This window comes from Nylanderia fulva, unplaced genomic scaffold (genome assembly GCF_048542155.1).
Source record: "Nylanderia fulva isolate GAGA-0341 unplaced genomic scaffold, ASM4854215v1 Scaffold11, whole genome shotgun sequence".
NCBI classification, from domain to species: domain Eukaryota; kingdom Metazoa; phylum Arthropoda; class Insecta; order Hymenoptera; family Formicidae; genus Nylanderia; species Nylanderia fulva.
Genome location: NW_028189302.1, coordinates 4,604,892 through 4,626,731, shown reverse-complemented (window position 1 = coordinate 4,626,731; position 21,840 = coordinate 4,604,892). Strand labels below are relative to the sequence as shown.

General features: G+C 35.9%; 2 protein-coding genes across 2 annotated transcripts; one reads left to right on the top strand and one right to left on the bottom strand.

The window, feature by feature from the left end:
• Positions 1 to 435: 435 nt before the first annotated feature.
• On the bottom strand, positions 436 to 3,815 carry LOC114936896 (uncharacterized). Its single transcript, XM_029310246.2, has 3 exons — positions 3,489 to 3,815; positions 2,922 to 3,023; positions 436 to 2,539 (listed from the first exon to the last, which is right to left on the bottom strand). Exons 1-3 carry the CDS (start codon positions 3,621 to 3,623, stop codon positions 2,195 to 2,197), a joined length of 582 nt encoding a protein of 193 aa, XP_029166079.1. The 5' UTR covers positions 3,624 to 3,815; the 3' UTR covers positions 436 to 2,194.
• Positions 3,816 to 4,138: 323 nt separating this feature from the next.
• LOC114936891 (uncharacterized) lies at positions 4,139 to 9,621 on the top strand. The gene is made up of 3 exons (XM_029310238.2): positions 4,139 to 4,501; positions 5,611 to 8,335; positions 8,586 to 9,621. Exons 1-3 carry the CDS (start codon positions 4,421 to 4,423, stop codon positions 9,416 to 9,418), a joined length of 3,639 nt encoding a protein of 1,212 aa, XP_029166071.2. The 5' UTR covers positions 4,139 to 4,420; the 3' UTR covers positions 9,419 to 9,621.
• Positions 9,622 to 21,840: the final 12,219 nt, after the last annotated feature.

Below are 21,840 nucleotides of genomic sequence, written 5' to 3'. Positions count from 1 at the left end.
ATTTCTCCGGAACGAGAAGTTTACACTTCTCGTGTCGAAAGTGAATTTAAAACAGCCGAGCAATAAATCGATAAATCAATAAACATCGTGGACAATAATAACTTCGAAAGGTTAAATGTTTTCGCGCGTTTTCTTTTCGCATCTCAATTATTTATCAGTCATATTATCTATGTGTGTGTGTGTGTGTGTGTTGCGTGAAACGACGCGACATTTATATCATCGCCATCTCAAGATGCTAGATTTAAATAAATGAAGAAAGTTCCCGATATATCGGCATTATGTATTCCAGAAAAATGTTGAGGTACGATTTTAGTATAAATTTAGATAAAAAATTTAGTTCAAGGTTTTCTTTTCTACAAGAGTGAGAGAGTGAGAAAGAGAGGGAGGGAGAGAGAGAGAGAGAGAGAGAGAGCGCATGCAATTTTAAATATTAAATCAACGTCAAGATAAAGTTTACTTCGATGATAGCATTAAGAATTTAATTACAAAATAACGTTACACACAGATATCTTTGAGAATAAATTACATATCATAAACAGCAACAATATTGACAATATAATTACGTTATTATATATATATTCACGATGGAATGTGTGTGTTTGTATGTGTGTGTATTGTGTATACATGTGTGTGTGTGTGCGTTTTGCTTAAAATCGAATATATAGCTTAAATATTGCTTGTAACGACTAAACACGTCGTTATATTATCATAAAAACGTTAATATTATACTTGATTAATATATTACATTATTTTTTATAGGTAGCAGTAGATTATATTATTTTTTGCATTATATTTCTGCGGTGTAAGTATATAGAGAGTAGAGGAATTTATTAAGATGTGCATATATATAAAGAGCTTAACCCTCTGTGGATTAATATTATTTAAGAATAATATATCGTGTGTAGAATGTATTTCTTATAATAAATTCAATGATTGTACGTTATATGGAGCTCTGTTAAATATTTTTAAAAATATAAAATAAATAATAAAATCAAAATTTTCGTAAAAAAGTTTTCATTAAGAAATGAGAAAAGATGTAATATAATTTCATCCAAAGAGGGTTACAAATATCTCGAATCTCGAATCACCGTGTCTTATAAGAAATAATCGAAAGCAAGGCACTTAATACAATTTATGTTTCGAATTTTAATGCAATAAGAAACGGCGAATATGTATCGGCTATAGCCGCTATATCTCGCTATATATTATAATACGTATGTATGTATTATTACGCATGTATCACTATACTTCGCTAAACTTAAATATAGGCGGAATAAGACAAAACTATTCGATGATAAAATATGTATCCGCTGTTCAATATATTATTATTTACGCGGCGTTAGAACTTAGACCTAGAAAAATAGAGCGCAAACTATATATTTGATGATAAAATATATATGGTTTCTAGGAGATCATAATATTTCTAAATCGATGTAAAATAATATCACATTATTTGCATAGTAGGAAAGTTTATCACCGGTTCGATTCGCCAACTGCATTTTTTTACACCTGATATGTCGATATTGTCAAGGATCTAAGCACAAAGCCTTCATTGCCAGAAATACATTCGTGTCTCTACAACTATAACAATACTAAATTTATCAACAATATTCGTGTGTATATATATACATATACATTTTATAACATATGTATATTATTACTATAACAATATATATTGGGCTTTCGGCGACAAAGAGAACGTCGCGCTATATATGAAAGAATCAATAACAATCACGAGATCAAAAATAAATATCACGAGAAAAATATCAATACTCGATGTAACAATGAAACTTTATACACGTAATTTAACAGTCGCAAAATCTATGCGAATTCTCATATGTAATATATACCTGGACGCTCACTGCTTATTATCTTTTCTCTCTTATAGAATTTTATAAATTCTATAATCTTTCCCTACAAAACTGTAAAATTTATCCCAGATCAAGAAATTTCTTGAAAAATTTCTCGGTCAATTACTTACACAATTAACATATTTGTAAATTATATTTTTACACGGATTTTCTATACATTTAAAATGGAAGATACGAATTATATGTATATAATAATTTAATTAATATAATAATTTAATTGATCATACCTTATACGAATTTATCGTCCAGCCAAGGTCCGTTAATTAATATAATTTATTTCGTTAATTGTAAATCGAGATGTAGCGACGATTTTTCGGAGGCTCCTACTTCAGGAACTTCCGCATTTGCTTCGTCTGATGCTGCATACTATATTGAGCGTTTTCAGCCTTTGTGATCAGAGAATCGAGCTTATCTAGATGAGAGCCCATTTTCTGACTGAGATCGACTTGTTTCGGCTGATTGACACCACTGTTTTCAGGATACGCGTTCGCAGCATTCGCGGTGATGTCATCGGACGTCTCCAACGTCATCACCTCATCCGCTGCGGGTCCTGGTTCCTCCTGGACCTCCTGATTATCGGGATTCGGCTCTTCGGGATTGTGATGAGGAGTGCCACCGCGAGAGCTCACCTTCCCTTTGAGCAATGATCCCAGACTGCCGCAAACTGTCTACAGAATTTCATTCAGGTAACATAATTTCTACAGAATATTTGATTCCAGGTAAGAATTTCTCTTTTCATATAAATGCTGCGCGCGATTATAAATATACGTGTAATATCGATTAGTTATAACTTGTTAGTATATATCCGTATATAAAGGAGTTACGTTGTTACGATTTCTGCTTGAAATAATTTGTTTAGCCGGCCGATAAAATCAAAGTGTAGCGAGAAAAAAAGCGTTATCAGTTTGCGACCGGGTAAGGATATAAAGCATTCCGTATCGGTCGTAAAAATTCCGCGCTATCGTTATGACAAAATAATAATTAATTCGAGCGAACATGAGCGAAATGAGAGCGCGCAGACCCGCTGAACAATTAATTATCCTAAGTCACCTTGAATCTATTGAGCTTCTTCTGCGTGCTGCTCAAAATGCTGTTCAGCTCGTCCAAGCCGCCGCCGATGCGTTTGGCCGTCTGGTCCGCGTGATCCAAATCCTATATGGGAGATAAAAATCGTCGTAAGAGGAATTATACTGTGACACGCGCAAACATAGGCGTTAATGAACTCGTGATTCGACGTCAGCGAGTTATTATCCCCGACAATCTGACTTGCACGTGGACGCGCAACCCGATTCTGCCGCGTAATGTCTATCGCGAACACGATATTGATGTACATATAAGTGCATTAGTCGTTCATAGATAGATGTACATGAAGGGGGTGAATGAATAAAAGAAGAGAAATCACCCTACATGCAATATGTATTTTTTTCAGTCTCTTTCGATTGACATTTTAGCGTTTATTTATTTGATGCGTTCGATTTTTAATTTTTATTAATTTGTAATTAATAGAAAAAACACATTGATATAATTTGTTTAGATGGAAATTGATTATTCTCTTCTAGACTGGTTCTCAGTTTTTATTTTACGGAATTTTTAGCCGTAGTTTTGAAATACGATTACCTGTAATGCACCGTCTTCGTCATCGCAACGATTTTCTTTCTGCGCCGCCTGTGTTTGTCTCCACTCCTCCTCGGTCGGCTTCGTCAAGCCCAATAATTCTGCCCTCTCACAAGCGTGCTCGTAGTCCTCAGACATTATACTAAGTTCTAGCTATATGACGATGGGCTATACCTAGCCGCGAGTTGCAAACTATCGCCGTGACGACGAGGCGAACGATCGTTCGCGAGTACTCTCGGACGACGAAATTCCGTTAAAATTGCTACGCACCCTTAGCATGAGACATGCATTACTCGAGGAATCCATATTAGGATGAAAACTGCGCAAGCTCGACCGTCGAGGTGGGCAGAATTTTACATAAAACTTGTATGCAGCGCTTGCGTTCGTAAACTGTGCTATTTCTCACCTTACCAAAATAATTTCAATGAATTTTAATTGTATATTAATTTTCAGGACAACAGACTGTAAGTATATATATTAAAATAGAAGAATTGATTATGATGTATATGTATATAAATAAGAATGTTTTTTTTGGAAAGTATACAAAGTTTGAAAAACTTTGTAAAACAATTATGATAATAATATAAAATACATAGTGGATTAAAAATTTAGAGAGTTAGATATATATACAATTAATTATAGAAAAAATGGTATAAATATGTCGATTATGAGAGAAAAGCATGAGATTGTGAGACAAATATGAGTGGAACTCGAGTTTTCAGAACGGCGCAACCTATCGTTGCGATAACGTGTGCTCATATAATTAATTTCAATCTCATCGATACTAGTCCACACAACACTGCCACACACGTCCTCATCCACGTGCACATCGTAAAGAGATTCATGTGCACCTTATATAAGCTACGCGACAGCTTGATCGGTTTGCATTGTTGTCGGAGCGAACTGCATCGTCTCGCGAGTGACTTGCGCGAATTATGGCACTGACAATGTCATCTCAGTTCGTAATATGGGGAATCGGATGCACTTTGACCATGCTGCTTGTGTTATCCGTGCAGGTGAGATAGGGATCTTTGACCTTATCAAAACGAGTGAAAAATTAAAAGGATAAAGAGAAAGAGAGGAGGGAAAAGAGATAATGACTGTGATAAATGAAAGATTTGTAATATATTAAAATTTTTTATTAATATAAAAGGAATTATAATTAAAATTTTTTTATCAAAATTTTTTATATTGATTAGTTGATTAACAAAAATGTTTTATAATTATAGAAGCTTCTAATATATTAACATCTCGTATTATATATTTTTATGTTTTAATTTTTAGAATAAATCATTGCAAGTATTGTACAAACAATTGTAGTCCAGTTGTAGTAAAATCATCTAGTTACAACGTGACAAGCCAAGACTTACGTTTATCTATTTTTCAAGATTTATTGCGTTATTGTTTGTCAAATTAAATACATCAACTGTCAACGATATCAACCTCGAAATGAATAACAGTATTGCTAATATCCGCGTCGTCGTCCCAATATTGCTAACGTGTTATCGAACGGGTTAACAACGAGAACGATGCCCGATATAGATCATTAAATTTTTCGTGACTCTTGCAATAATAAAGCGGAGAAATTAAAAGAAATTACGGACAATCATAGAATTGAGGAAAGTAGTTGATAATATTACTAGATGATCGCACTATAAGCGGCAATATATTTTTTGTACAATTAATCAGTATCGTCAAATTAAACACTGATCATATTATTAACTTAATATTTTTTATAAGTGAGCTTTCCATCCTCTCAAATTTCTTATTTGAAAAGTAAGAATTTTTACTGATTTTTTAATTTTTTTGTATGTAATGTTTTTGTACGTAATATAATTATTTTTTTCTACATATTTATTTCTACATATAATAATGTAAAAAGTGTGCATTTATATATAAGAATAAAGATAAAATAAAAATTTAAAATAAAATAAAAGTAAGTACATATACAAATAATAAATTAAAAGGAAAAATAAATATTATTTAATAGTGATTAATACAATTTTAATTTATTTAATTATATTAATAAGTTAATTAAGTTTGTAAAAATATGTAAAAAAAGGGAAGAGACGGCTTCGACAAGAGTGTTTTAGGATAGAAATTCATTCCTCAACAATTTCTCTAGGCGATCGACTATGAAGTTCATGGACACGACGTAACACCGATGAAATTGAACGGCAAGATAATCTTAACGAATCGTGATCTTCTCGAGCAACTAAATCTTGTCGCACCGAAAGAGAGTTACACATTACAAGAGGGCACAGAGCGACTGCTGTACTTTGGTGCACTTCTGCGAATGCGCCTCCTGGATATTTTCGGCAACCTTTTGTACATCTATTACGACGACTTCAGTATAGTGGAAGTGCAAGCGTTGCACAAGGTCTATCAAGAGATCTTCGAACGACGATACGATATATTCAACCTGGTCCCCGCGATTCTGTGGAACCCGGACACAAGACCGTCGAAGATCTGCGCCAGAATTTACACTCATGCAGAGCCCTGCCTGAAGAGTAGCGCCAGCGTATGTCGAAGGATCAGACCGCAGCACGATCTTCCGCATCCCGACGATCTTAGCACGTCCGCTTTGAACGTTACGCATTTGGCGTACCGTTTGTCCAAGATATCGAGGCAATACCTCGGAGGATTTTCCTTAGCGGCCTTATTAAAGCATCTACAGCGAGAAATGCTGACGATTACGCCCGATCTGTTATCCGGACTTCTTTACAATGTAAAATATGATTATTTTGATGATGACGTTCGTCTCGCCGAGAGAGAGCTCGTGCAATTTCTTCGCAAGCTCGCACATACCACTGAAATTTCGATACCATTGCCGACAGCGGAATTAAAGAAATTTCGAAGTGTGAATTCCTTCCTCAAGTATTATGTCAACATATACGCTGAGAAACTCTCGGACGATAATCTGAAGAGACACGCGTTCCTAATCGCGAAACGCATCGTCGACGACATCGGCACGATCGATGAGAATATTTATTTACTTGGTAACGTCTATGAGAATAGAACGATTCACATCAAGTATCTGTTTGATCTTGTGTTGCCCGACGATCTACTCGACAATGATGTCATCGATGCTAAGAAATATTTGGTGAAGAAATTAAACGAATTTGACGTGGTGGAGAAACACCTCAAGGTGCAAAAGTATCAGCAGGCCACACCGGTTCAGTTGACGATGGAGATCACCGGACAGCTGAAGGATATCGACTTCGCCAAGAGTATTGCGATATCTCTGCGAATACACGCGAGATTTTGGCGCAGAAGTCATATGATCGAGAGTCTCGGTGAGCTGTTAGAGCTGTTCGACGCCTACGAAAATCTACGACAAGTGCCGCTCTACGAGGACCTGATGAAAAAGATCGACATTATCAAGGAAAATCTGGGGGATATGAAGGACATCCCCGTTGAGATTCTCTGCAACGCTCCACGAGCTTGTCTACAAATAGGTCTGCAGTTGGTTTTATACTGCAAATATGTCAGTTTTGAAGTCAAGGAGCTCATTAAGGAGTTCTTTCAATTGAGCAATATGTGTGTGATTCCCGTATACGTAACGCAAGAATCGAGACGTACCGTGGATATCCCTTTCAAGATATCGGAAACACGCTTTTCAAAAATTGCAAACATAGGCGCCATGTGGAGTACCGAGAGAAAAACAACGGGTATTAAATCCACCAGCGAAGCGACGATTCGAACTAGCACAATTGACGAAAGCTCTAGCGAGAGCGAAAGTTCAGAGAGTTCTGAAGAAACTACGGAGTCGCTTGAAATATCTAAAGAGTCTAGCGAATCTATCGAAGTTTCTACAGAGTCCGAAACGGAAAAGAGTACGAAATTTATGAACATGACTATTGTGACAACTGAACATGCGATGCCTATTTCGACAACGACAGTAATAGATGAGACATCAACAATCCAAGAAGAGACATCCACGGCCGCAACAAGTACAACAGCTGCGACAACTACAGTGTTACCTACGACAACGACACTACCTACAACGATTACAACATTGCCTGCAGTAATTACAACGTTACTGAGCACAACAACGTTGCCTACAACAATTACTACAATATTGCCTACAGTGATTACAACTACTACTACATCACCTACGATTACTACAATATTACCTACGACGACTACTGCAGAATTATCTACAACAACAACTACAACATCACCTACAACGACTACAACATCGCCCACAACGACTACAACATTGCCTACAACGACTACAATATTGCCTACAACGACTACTACAACATTGCCTATAACGACTACTACGACATTGCCTACGACTACTACAACATCACCTACAACGACTACTACAGAATCACCTACAACGACTACTACAGAATCACCTACAACGACTACTACAGAATCACCTACAACGACTACTACAGAATCACCTACAACGACTACTACAGAATCACCTACAACGACTACTACATCACCTACAACGACCACAATAATACCTACAACAACTACTGCGTTGCCAACGACAATTACTACAACTACCACAACATTACCCACGACCATTACTTCTACATTATTGACAACGGATACTACGACAGCAAGAGCAGTGGTACCAGTCGACATGAAATGGGAGATGAAGAAGAAAAATATATTTACGTTGGATATCCATAAGGAAACTACGGAGAGTACAACTGCTTCGACGATACCTTGCGAGTCTAATGAATGCTCCAGCGAGCAAAGTACGGAGAAAACTAGCGAGGAAATGACGACAACTACGCAGACTTCTACTCTCGAATCTACTCAAACATCTCCAGAGTCGTCGACCATTGAAACGACAGTGACGGAATTGAGTGGAACGCCAATCACAAAAGGTAAATAAAATAGTATTTTTTGTAACTCGCAATAATAATACGAAATAAATGCTTATCACATCATATATCGTTACTGTAGAGAAAAAATGCAATTTTTATTTTTGACATTATTATTCCACATTTCAATTCAAAAATATTTTTTTATTGGATTGTATATTTATTCATGTACACATACATACACTTGCATATTAACATATTCTAAACATAACTATGTAAATAAACAATTAATACACAAAATCATTTTGTTTAGAAGCCTGCATATCCAAGAGCGAAAGCACCGAGGAATCAGGAATGTCCTGCGAAACAAGCTGCGACTCTGAGGTGAAGGACTGTGATAAAGACACCTCTGAAAAAGTAGAGAATCACACCGTCAAGTGTTCCAAAGTGCGCTGCAAGGAGAAGTCCGCAGAGATCTCTTCGGAATGCGAGACGGAGACCGACAAGAGTTGCGATTGCGTTTCCAAAGAAGAAAAAAGCGCAGGCTGTGTAACGTTGTGTTCCTCGGAGTTGGAGAGTTCGTCGTGCGAGGAGAGGCAGACTGATTGCTTGAAGTCGGAAATGCCGACAATTAATATGAAACTCGAGCGCACTCGAAAGCGAGGCTTATGCGAGATTCGGGATCCTCATCATCGGCGCCAGATGAAGCGACTGGCGAAGATGAAGGCGATCAGTTCTGTCATCGCGACGTCGCACGCCGATATTCTCGGGTCAAAAACATCGAAACATCGAAATCGGATCGCGAGCAAAAAGCTGTACAATCTATTAGTCGCCAAGCTAGCTGACGCCAAGGATGAGAAATCCAGTAGGATAGCGGAATACTTGCTGAAGAGACCTTTCAGCAGACCGAGCAAAATTGAAGGCGCGAGTTGGAAACGTCGCAAGCAACAGGAAAAAGTTTACAGATTAAGAAGGAGACTGGCTAGAAAACTCAGTAGAAAATTAACCGGAAGGACGTCGATGCATCGATCGAGGAGTACAAAGGTTCATCAGGGTCGAGAGATCGAGAGGATATCCAGAGACGCGAAATCGATCAACGCGGCGGCGGATAAAAATGTGGTACAAAATTGGAATCTGTCGATTTAAAATTTAAAATTACGCATTACTTTTATTAAGAATATTATAGCATTATGTTATTATATAAACGATTGGTATCGAGCGTATATTATTACTATTCGCCATATACTGCGTTTTATCTTGAATATTCCGTCCTACTTATCCGATCAGATATGAAAAATATTGAGAGAAACGTAACGAAATTCATTCTCTTTATTTCGAAGGAAGTAATTATGTTTAAGACAAGAACGTTTGTCGAAATCAATTGTTCAATTTAAATATTTTAATATTCTACATTTAAAATTCGAGAACTATCGCGATATATTTTTTTCGTATGCTTTATAAAATTATTTCTTTCACTCTTTTTAAAGGCCATTTTTTCGACGAGGCACTAATCAATTAATCTTATGTTAATGAGGTTTTTATCAGTGGCATTCAGGCAACGATCTATGATATTACAAACGGTTGAAGCATTTCTAAACATTTTAAATCAATTAAAAATTTCGACGAGTTTCGTAAATATGCTGCTTGCGATAAAGATATATCTAGTCATTAAAAATAAGAATTTTGTAATTGAATGTTGTATTGAAGACATACAAATGCAATAATTTTCTTTGCTTATTAAATATTTACTCATTAGACAGATGAAAAGTTAACAACAAGAATTTATAAGAACTGCAAGCACAAATTATAGAGAAAGAGAGGAAGAATAGACAACTTAATGGGAGACGCAATTATTTGGATATTATTATGTTGGATCTGTGCTTTCTTTTCTACTAGATTTAGGCCCTTTTTTCATACAAGCATCAAATAAATACTCGTTAAATATATTTTCGCTTTCGTAGCGAGGCAACAACGAGGTCCGGCATGAATGTCGTAAACGGATAAGCGGGGCGAACGATAGAACACAATGAGAAGTAAATTTGACATGGCCGGTGCGCGGCGCGTAATCTGTCTTATTAAACGATCCCGCTCTCGCACGGTGAGCGATTACATTTGAATTTAGTTTACGCTCGAAATAAGCGCCGTGTCGCGCTATCGGCCAATTAATTCTCCATCCCCGGGAGACCTTTACGACCACGGCGAATCCGCTTGATTTTATCGAACGTTATTTTGCAGCGACGCACAAAAGTAATATTTTTGTCCCCTCGCAATCGAGATCGCGTGTTTCCTCTCTAAATCTTCGCGATCTCGGAATCGCCGCTCGAACATGCGACTCTTAGAGTTATACTGCGAAAGAAACTCGGACACTTTCACCTGTCTCAGCGAGGCGAACACGCGTCTGCGTTTCCAGCAAACGTAAATATTTCACCCACGCGGCTCGCATTCGCGAATAGAATAGAACGCATCAATATTCGTGGAGGTAAATTGAGAGAGCCGTCTGTGTAATTTTGTTGAAGAACGGGAGATGTAAACGATTTCGCAAAAAAAAAGAGAAAGAAGATAAATTGTCAAATGGTGAATAATTACTGACGATATGTTATTTTCAGAGGAGACGAATTCAAACGAACTTTGCGCAAGTTTACGTCAAATTATTGTAACTTAAGTTACTTTTTATTGAAAAAAATTAGGGATTTTTTTGTTAGTAAATTATTATCAGAGAGTCTATATATTCTTATATAAAAGATTTCACCGCTTTTTCTTGAGAAAGCTTATCGCCTCAATGCGACATTTATCCTTCGTCGGCCTTGCGGCTGCGAGAGAGTATGCGGATGCAAGTATCGATCCGTGATTATGTAGCGTTTGAAATTCTAAGGACCTTGCCTTGGAAAACGCGACACGTGCGCGAAAGGAGTAGTCGAGACAAATTGTCGGTATAATCAGTACACGCGTCAGACTGATATTCGAAATATCGTTCACTTTGCATAGACAATGCGACCATCCAACGAAGTGTATTCACGCAGACGTACAAATGCGCCCACACAAATTTATATACACACGCGTTGACCTGCCACGAGCTAAGTGGAATCGAATGGAAAAGAAATCTTCAGGGAATAACACGAAAGAAGAGCTTTATCAAATGTCAAGAATCGCTCTGTAAAATGTAAATTATTATACTTTGCGCAAGTAGGAATCTCCGCTGTATCATAGCATTCCTAAGCATTATTCATGCATGTAATCATCCATTGAATATATAGGCGATCGCGTTTTAGATACGATAGAAATTTTCCGCTAAAGGATTTCATATAATTTATGCGAAATTTTACGACGCGTCATGGCGGATAGATCGACATTTGCGGTCGCTTGGTGGTCACAAATATCTTTAAATAGCTTTAACCAGTTGAAACTGGTCGATTCCTAAAATATTGTCCCGTGCTCAACAGAGCATGCAAGTTGTTTTTTTTTTTTTTTTTTTTTTTTTTTTTTATGAATTCATTTGACATCACGTGCTTCTCCTATAAATCGCCTTTTGCATGCGCGCGAATTGATTACGCGCGACATATTTGCGGTGCTCATTAACTTCTGCGGCTAACTAACACACCGCTCTACAGTCGACTCATGTGACCGGCAATTTGTATCGATGTGACAAATTGCGATTTGCACAGGCGGCAGGATACGTCATCGCGAAATTCCAGAAAGGTAAAACGGATGTGATTATTGTACACGGTAAAGAGTAAATAAATCGCGATCACGCGCTGTTCTACGTAAAGAAATATAAAAGACCTTCTGCGCTCGTTGCTCGAGAAAATGCAATTAAAATATTTGCCGAAATTGACGAAGTATCATTACATATATAATATATTTAAAAAATACGATCATCCCTTTCATTTCGCTGGAATAAAGAAATCTATCCGCTGTGTGTCGCCAGAATTCTTGAAAATTTATATGCTCGCTTTTTTTTGCTTATCTGTACACAGAGAGAATTTTCTCTCTGAAAATCATGGTAATTCGTGGGACAATTATGGTATTAGAAGAATTTTGTAAGAATTTCTCTGATCAAAAATATGATTAATATTCTCTGATATTTATTACAATAAAAAATAATTAATATCTACCACAATAAGATATTGTATAAAATATATTCGATTAATTTTATTATATGCATATTTTTTATTGTGTGATAAATATTCTTCCAATACCATATATTGTCCGTGAATATGTATCTGTCTATACGCGGTTCTTCCGTGATAAAATTTTCGTCAAAGGGTAAAAGCCTGTTCTATATCATCATTTAAAGATCGGGAGAGGATTCAGCGCGTCGGAGCAATCCCATCGAGACTTCGAGACGCCGTTGCTAGGCAGCAGCAACAGACATCCCATACAGACATGCGGGGGAGACAGGGCGAGAGAAGAGAGAGAGAGACAGAGAGAAAGAGTGCGGAACCGTCAGAACAGAGAAAGAAAAAGAAAGATCATCTCCCGCGTGTTTCGCGCGCACACATTCACCGAGCCTCGGCTGCCGGTCGTGCGCGACGATCGGGTGTATTCGGATATCCGCGGCTCGGTTCGGCAGCTCGGCGCGGTCGGTGGACGCCGCGCTCACTTCAGTTCATTACGGTGCGTCGCGTGAAACGGACACGCGTGTTGAATTTTGGGGAAGGAGGACGCGGCCGTTTCGCTGCAAACGTCACTACGGTGTGAACGGACACGAGAAGGTGGCGAGATACGTAAGCGCGATTTCGACTGGTTTTATTGGCAGACGCACTCTTTCTCTCGCTCTCCCCCGAGAGTGAACGTCATCCTGGGAGCACGCACGCATCTCTGACATGCAGCCGGTGATCGCGGGCCATTGTTCGCGCTGTTTGACATTCGGGGCAACGGCCAGCAGCGGTGACTCCCCGCAACCGTACAACCGCGCGACTCCGGCTTGAATTTACCTGCGAGTCGCCGAGAGGAGCCGGAGGACGAAGCGAAGGAGGCTGCGTCAAATCGAGGGATATTTTTACGGTGAGTACTTTTATCGTATACCATTGATGATCCGCTTTTAAATCGCTTTGCATTCTCGGCGAAATGATCTGCCGGCTCTCCCTCTTTCAAGGTGAGATACTTGTGTAAGTCACCTCTCGTTGTTATACCGTTGTAGGTTCAATCGAATCTTATATATGTATATATATCGTTTTTCATCAGTCGATTAATTTTTTAATTTGTTTAATGTTTAATGCCACATTTACTTAATTTTTTATAATATTAATAACATTTATTATATATTTAAAAAATATATATATGTCACAAATCTCAGAAATTATTTTAAAGTATAATATGATTTATGTGTGTAAAGTTTTTATATTTGTTTCAAAAAATATTTCGAAACATTTCAATCTTGTGCATATCACGCTATTAACTTCTCACTATCGAGACGATTATGGAGCTGTAAATTTTCTTGTCTATAGCTGCAGTACTTATAAATGCAAACCGCAATGTCATTAGGTGCTACATCTTGTTGGCAGGACTTCCCAACGTAATATTCTCTCTCTCTCTCTCTCGCTTTTTATTTTTTTCTATATCTCTTTCACATTCCATAAAAAGTATTGATAGGAAAAATTCCCGTTATAATAAATATTCAGATTTTTAATAGAGAAATTTTTTAATATATTACATTGATCATTTTGAACATTTCAAAATGCTATTTTAATATAATAATTTTATTATACTATATAAGAAAAATATTGCGATATAGATAATTATAATTTTTAATTTAATCTTGCAAAACTTGTTATTAATTATTTGACGCATACACGTATAAAAATTAAATTATATACGTATCATTAATAATAGATTTTTTGGATGCAAAAGAATTAAAATTTATGTTTTTATTATAATTGATGTTTTGCGCATTATTATTAATTTTATATTAATGCGCAACAACTTTATATAATTTATAAAATTTATTAAAAGTTGACATGATCAATTAACATCCCATTATAACGCGCTTAAAATTCAACGGAACAATTGATCGAACATTTCTTCATAATCATTTCTTTTCTCGATGCGAAAATAAAAAGCGAAAGGTTCCGTTGGTTGAACCGGTACCGTTGCTTCTAACAACATCGCGTAACATCATTATTTTCGACAATTTGCATCTTTCAAGTATATTTCAAAATAACATAATAGATATACATGTACATATATACATATTAAAATATTAGATGTATCGCAACACACAATCGTGATCAAATTCAGCGGAGAAAAAAAGAGCAAAAAATTTTTATGAATTTCTCTTTTCATTATATATTGATATAATATTCTAGATTTTATCGTTACTATACGGTTGACAGAATGCTATGAATGGGACGAAGATCTCATTCTATAGAGACGGTACAACATATCGCACGCGGCGCGCGTTTAGAAAGTTTGTATTTATGCTAACTTACGTAATATATTTCGTTCGAGATCGTAGCCGACCTTTGTCTCACAATGGCCGCAGTAACCGCTTTCGATATCTGGATCCTTTGAATTTTTACGATTTATTTTGGAATATAACCGCAGAAATAATCGCACAATATTGTAGCATGTCGACGAAAAACTTATAACCAGATTAAATAATTTTTTTAAAAATATTTTATGCTTACAATTTGTAATCTTCAAATTTATTTTCCCCAACTCTGAAAAAAATAAAAATATTTAAAATGTTGTTTAAAATAGATCTTAAGATTGCAAATTGTACGTATAAAAAGATTTTTAAAAAATACATTTTAAATCATATCTAATATATAGATTTATATATACATATTAATTAAAACTTTTTTATAGCATATTTATTGTTTTTAAAAATATTATCACAACCAAATTTATTTTTTTATCACGTTTATAATTTGTACTGAACATGATTTGTTCTCGAATCCACTTGTATATACAGAATACGTGTAGATATCAACTTTTAGAAATTGATATAGATATGCGTATGATAGTACAGTATATTATACTTTCTACGAATCAAATAAGATCTAATGACTCCGTATGACGTTTGCACTTAAAAAAGGTGCATGATGATTCACACAGTACTTTACATGGTGTTCGTTTATATTCAACTGATGTCATCATCAACTATGTAACCTTTTCATCCATTCAATTAAAAGATACGTTTGTCTTGCACCAAAACTATGTATATATATGCGAGTCCAGTTGGGTTTTTTAATTTTATCGAGTGTTTTAAACTAATCACATTTTAATTCTTTTGCATCCGTTCTTAACTTTAATCACTTGAATAATAAATAAAATGAATACTGAAAAAGGTCTTTATTGATGGTCGTATAAATTAATTTTTTTTTACTTTTTTGAAAAAAAAAGTCATTTTTTAATTGAGTTATTCTCGAATCGTTAATTAACAAGTCAATTCATTTTTTATTGTGTCACGTGCAAAATATATAAAATTATATGAAAACCAATAATATTCATATATTATATAAGACGACGACATTAAACAAAAATCGAATCGGTAATCGATAACCAATCATAAAAAAGCAGGTTCAGAATTTCATCTTTGCTAGCCGACTGACGTCAGGAGTCTCTGAAAAATTTCCGATGTACCGAGAATGCCCGAAAATGATTGGCAGATATGTTGTTGAATAGCAAGCGAAATTAGACGGTCGCGAATCATGGAATAGTACTCGACGCACTGTTATTTTTGTTACAGACAGACACTCTTTTAATAGAACATACCTCGTCGATCTGCACATGTATAAAAATTGATTTCGCAGTTTTGTTCCGTTACATATATACAGATAATAACATAATAATCATATAAAAATACGTCCAACTTTCAGAATTAATAAACAAACATTAGAATGATTATTCTCGAGACTTATAGTGTCAAAAATTTTAATAGAAAGCTAGCTAATCTGTGGAACGAATTAAGGATTTCTAGAGCCATGCATTTTTAGACACAGTTTTTTAGCTTAATATTAAAAAGAAAAGAAATCCGATAAATTTACTTACTTATATCGCATAATTATGGCTGATAGGTAAGAAAGTCGAGAGTAGTGAAAGTGACGTGCAATAAATTACTCCGTAATATACTCTTTAATGTACATAACATATACACGAGAGATTTGCTCCGGAGATCTATACACGGGGATTACATTTTACTGTGTTCATTTTAATATCTCAATATCGAGGTCCGATCTTATATAGACAAGATATGGAATTTCTCCGCAATATCTTAATATGGTGTTCTAATTTAATTCCTTAGATTTGCGAGCGCGAATGCTTCGTTAACCGGAGCGAAATGTGCGCAATTATGTTTTCGACGTTTGAAAGGCACTTCCCTCCCCCGGATTATTATGATTGATCTTTGATTGCGTGAAATGACAGAAAGCAGGCTGGAAAAGTACCGTTACGACATTTCTTCGTCGCGCGATTATCTCGTAGAAAAAGCTCGCGCGATTCCCCACTGTTCGGGTTCGATGCAGTTAGTGTTAATGTCTGATAAAAATCTGACCGGGTCAACAGTGATTCTCATTCGCCTTAACCCAGTTCGCACAGGCCTGATGGGTGCAGACCACCGATCTGTGCCATGATTACGGGCGCAAATCGTGTCGGTAACGATAACCGGCGCAATGCCAGTTCATGTCATTGTTGTTGTAACATTGAATGGAATCGCGCACATTTCGCATCGTCGTTTTGCTGACAAAATTGCGAAAGTCGATAGACGGCGAGATTCAACGATTTCTGACTTCAGAATATACATTGACTCTTAATCGCAAGCCTGTTTGAGATCCAATCGTTCATTTATTTCAAATACACATACGTATGCAGAAAGTCATTATATATATTTAACACATATTTTATTATATGTATATATATTCGCTTCAATTATTATCTCTCATAAGAGAAAATCCAAGTTTCTCTTATAAAACTTACCCTGAAAATTATGGGATAATATTTGGTATTGGAAGAACTTTATAAGAGTTTCTCTGATTAATATTTACCATAATAAAAATATTAATCTACCACAATAAATATGTTCGATTAATTTTATAATATTATGTAGGTACGTAGTAAAATTTATGTACGTATTAATATTTTTTATTGCTATGATTTTCAGGGAAAATTTTCTCTGTGATACTTGTAGTATATCACGATTTATCAGAATTATTCTTAGATTTTTTGTTACATTTGCTCCGAAGATAATAACATGATTGTTGATCCCGTGCGTCTCTCAGTCAAATAGTAAATAATATCACGGGAAAAATGTAGTTATTAGTAATACGAGATCGAAAGGCCGCGTTACGCTGGGATAGTTTTGTGCTGAAAGATCTGAAAAAATTATAGCAGCTGAGTTGCAGCGCGATGCATCCAGCGTTGCTCGATACATGTCGATAAGCTGCATAATTTTTCCATGATGCTGCAATATAGCCACGTTATATACGATTCGAGCTGAATTAAGGAACTTTCCTTTGGATGACACAAGAGGATCGCGCGAGGCACGATCCCGATAATGTAATCACCATCGAGAGAAGAGGTATGTGCAACCGACCGAATTGTTACGTGATACGTAACAAAGTCCAAGAATAGTGAATTAATTATTCGTCTGAAATTCGCGATTTATATAATAAAAGTATAGAGCGTCGTGAAAAAATTTCACTTTGATGATTTTTCGATCGTATCGCCGTGTTAAATTTCTCGAATTCTTTACGTTCTCGACCGTATTTCTTAACACCATATTGCTATTAAAGCTTTGTTTTGAAGTGAGATATTAGTACGAATTATGTGAGGTGAAAGAGAGAAAAAAGAGACGAGGGAAAGACAGAGAAAGCGATATTGGAACGTGGAGTGTAAGTGCGAAATGTAAACAGTGACGCATATCTGTAAATTCAACAACACCCAGGTATACTATCTGTTAGAGAGATACGCTCTAAGATATATATACATATATCTTTTTTTTCCAGCAATTCGCCGAACTATTTGTTTTCTTACGTTGTACTTAACGATCGATGAATAGTAAAGCGAGATAGAAAATCGAGCAAGGCATTTGTATCGTTAATGTCATAATATATCACATAATATTGCCGTGGTAACGAAAAAAGTACATAATTTGAACATGTATTGTCCGATATAATCACTTCGGGTGAAGACTTACAGGGAAAGTTTATTATCAGTCGACCGCGAGCGATGTGTTGACCTGCTTATTAAGTTTCGCTCTAGGCTAATTGTAGCCGGTGATTAATGCGACTCATCGTGTTGGTCGATGTTAAATCACTCGAGAAGTATAGCTGGAATGGGAATGGCGGGGTGTCACAAGCTCTAGAACATTGTTGAAGCATTCCACGGCAGGTTGTGGAATTAGTATTTGAATCCATTCTTTGTAATGCTCGGGCAAAGTACATGACGCGATAAGTAATTGTCTAATAGGCTCGAGAATCATCGAATATTCTACGAATAATAATGACCTAATAGTCGTTCTAAGAGAGAGAGAGAGATCGTTTACAACAAGATTGTTATTCCTATATTAATTAATATTCTTGTTTGAATTATTATTTCCAAGATTATATATCGGTGATATTTTAAAATTGAAGTATTTTCTTCGAAATTATCTTGATCGATAAAATATTTGAAAAGTGGATGAGAAATCGAGGAGAAAGAGAGAGAGATAGAGGAAATCGTTATCGAAATTAATCCTACTTTAACCATTTTTTGATATAAGAATGCAATCTTGATGCTCTTGAAATCTCACTCGAAAGTTATTATTCGCATGATTTTGCAAAAATTATCAGCATTATTTAGACTGTTAAGTATTTTCATGTTGGAATTATCTTTACCTATATGAATATACAAAAATAAATGACAGATATCCCGGTTTCGTTATCAAGTTCGATCCACGACTTTTCGACGTGTTCAACCTTGATGTGTATATAGAATCTTTTCGCGCGATATGACACGATTTATATAGGTACGTGTCATATTACGATTTAACGGGGAAATTGGCGTGGAATGGTTTACAATCTCTCTCTTTCACTTAAGAAGTTAATGTACAAAGATAATGATCGTGCACGAAGCAATTACAATATTATGCGAGCTTGAGCTCGCGCGTCGAATCAATTTCACACCCGTGTATCGTTGCTTTTTTTCTATATTTTCTACATTTAAGAGAATAAATAAATATATATATAACGGAGAAGATATACATATATATATATGTATTCACGACTTCGGCGAAGTGAGTCGCAGCCGCCTTTTTCTTCGCGCAATCCGAATAATTATTCGCGCTCACTCGACGCACTTTTCCCCCAAAGCTCGCTTATTAATTATATAGTTAATTAATAAGCATTTCGCCGCGATGAATTTCAGAAGTGTTAAATTGGACGTAGGCGGCTTGTCGACACAATATTTCAAGATCAGCGATCCGTTGACGGACACCACCGAAAAGTATCGGCCTTGGTGTCACCATCAACGCAGCAAAAAGCTGCGACAACGGATTATAAAAATAAAGGGGATAAAGCTAAAATACACGCGAGAAAAACATTGAAAATTATATAATGTACAGTACAAGATTCAAGCATATGTAATCCTGTTATATGTATAGCTACGGTGACCATTTATCTTTTATTTTAAAGGACCGTCCTTTTTTTTCAAACTAGCGCACGCTGCACTGTAAAAAATATGTAAAATTATATAAATAATAAATGGAAAAGCTATACATTTTCATCATTTATTGTGTAATTTTTTACACTTATTATTTATATAATTTTACATATTTTTATGTAATATTACATATTTTTTTACAGTGTGTCCTTTATACTTATTCATTTTCTCGAGGCTTAATTTTGTCCTTTATTTTTACTTAGTGTTTCAAATATACTACATGAAAACTCGGAAACAAATCCACAAATGTAGTTTCCTGCAAAAGCGACATTAATCATTTATAATGAATTTCAAATAAAAAAAGTACATAATAGATCACAGTTTGTTTTGCCTACCAATCTCCAGATGAGTGAATCTTGATCTTGAATGTAGAACTTTGGTCGCAAACTGATTAAGAAAAAAATTAAAAAATTTTAAAGTTTATCCTTGATTTTCACTTTGAAAAATGATCACCGTATATGTATATAGCAGAGATGATTTTTCTGCCGGTACATAATACATATAAAAATTTGAAGTAATTTTTTTCTATATGTTTCTAAGGAATTTTGTGTAAAAATCGTCTTTTCTCCATCTCGATCTTTGATGTTGACCGACGACGTATGTATCGAGTTGCAACACACGCGCGAGTGGCCGCGAGCCAGTGCTCAAGGTGCTAACAAGCCTATGAAACGACGCTCCCGTTTGCCGATATCCACCTTGTGGAATTTGCTAATTGAGAGGTTCGTGTGAGCTACACAGTGTGTTACGAAACGCGGAGTGCGTGCGCGCAACGACGAAAGTTCGAAGGGAGAAGCTATTCGTGTAACGGGAAAATTTAATGTCGCGCAAGAGAAGAGATCATCACGCATATATATGGGTTTCCGCCGTTTATAACAGTAGATGATTGCGTCGTGTGAGATTGGACATGGGAAATTTTCTCTTCCTCCGGGATACGCGAGTCTTGTGAGAAAAATTGCGTACACGTCCGCTTAGAACGCGTAGTATTCTAATTATGCGGCGCAGAGGGAAATCCCTGATTTTCCCCTACGCAGTCGAGAACATTAATTATTTGTCGACTCAATAATTTGTCGGATAGTCCAAAGTTTATTCGAAACTTGCTCTATACGTTTGATATTTATAGAGCGCTACGTAATACTTGATGAATTTAAAAAAGTTGCCACTCGTCATGTATAATTATTATGTATACGTTTAGCATAATGTGCTAATAAGCCGATTAAAATTTCTAATCCCGATATGTCGGTACAAAGTTGAGAACGTAGAAAAAGGAACTATCAGGAAATAAGTAAATATATATCATATATACATCGCAAGTCAACTTGTGAATTTTCCGCGAAGTGATGAAACGTTTTTCCACAAATGTTTTTCCGCGGATATATCGCAGATATTCTGTCGGAAGAACACATCGGGCACAAGAAAGAGAGAAGTTTCCGTGATGTCAGAAGTACACTGATGTCGGAAACCCGCATATAACCGCCTGCTGTGCTCGTTCTTAGTCCTCTTTGTTCGCTGTGAAGAGTATTCTGGAACCAATAAGCGCTTTCTCTCAACACTATGACTAATTCATAAAGAAAAGGCTCCAAATTCTAAATTTAACTGTTAAAAAAATATTTAAAGTGCTGATTAAAAAAATATACATGTATATAACTTGACGAAAATTTTTTTCAAAGTAGACATTTTCAGAAATGTTTTTCTAGAAAGAGATCGACTTGAAGTTTGTTGATATGATATAAGAATTATATCAAAAATTTTACGATAATTCTGAAGTATGCGATTCCGCGTGTATATGGAACAGATAAGTCGCTGTAAACACACTCGTGCAATTAGACTTTGTAAAGTATTGTATCATTGGAATGTATATCATGATCTTACGTGAATCAGATATGGAAGCTTAATTCCTATTAGTCGCGTATAATTATCATAATGGGATAATC

What these genes read in the sequence shown, in the direction of transcription:
- LOC114936896 (XM_029310246.2), bottom strand. Translation starts at nt 3,623, where the DNA reads ATGTCTGAGGACTACGAGCACGCTTGTGAGAGGGCAGAATTATTGGGC. An exon ending in ACGAAGACGGTGCATTACAG is followed by an intron (nt 3,024 to 3,488) that starts GTAATCGTATTT and finishes TCTCCCATATAG; the next exon opens with GATTTGGATCACGCGGACCA. An exon ending in AGAAGCTCAATAGATTCAAG is followed by an intron (nt 2,540 to 2,921) that starts GTGACTTAGGAT and finishes GAAATTCTGTAG; the next exon opens with ACAGTTTGCGGCAGTCTGGG.
- LOC114936891 (XM_029310238.2), top strand. Translation starts at nt 4,421, where the DNA reads ATGGCACTGACAATGTCATCTCAGTTCGTAATATGGGGAATCGGATGC. An exon ending in TGCTTGTGTTATCCGTGCAG is followed by an intron (nt 4,502 to 5,610) that starts GTGAGATAGGGA and finishes CAATTTCTCTAG; the next exon opens with GCGATCGACTATGAAGTTCA. An exon ending in TGGAACGCCAATCACAAAAG is followed by an intron (nt 8,336 to 8,585) that starts GTAAATAAAATA and finishes CATTTTGTTTAG; the next exon opens with AAGCCTGCATATCCAAGAGC.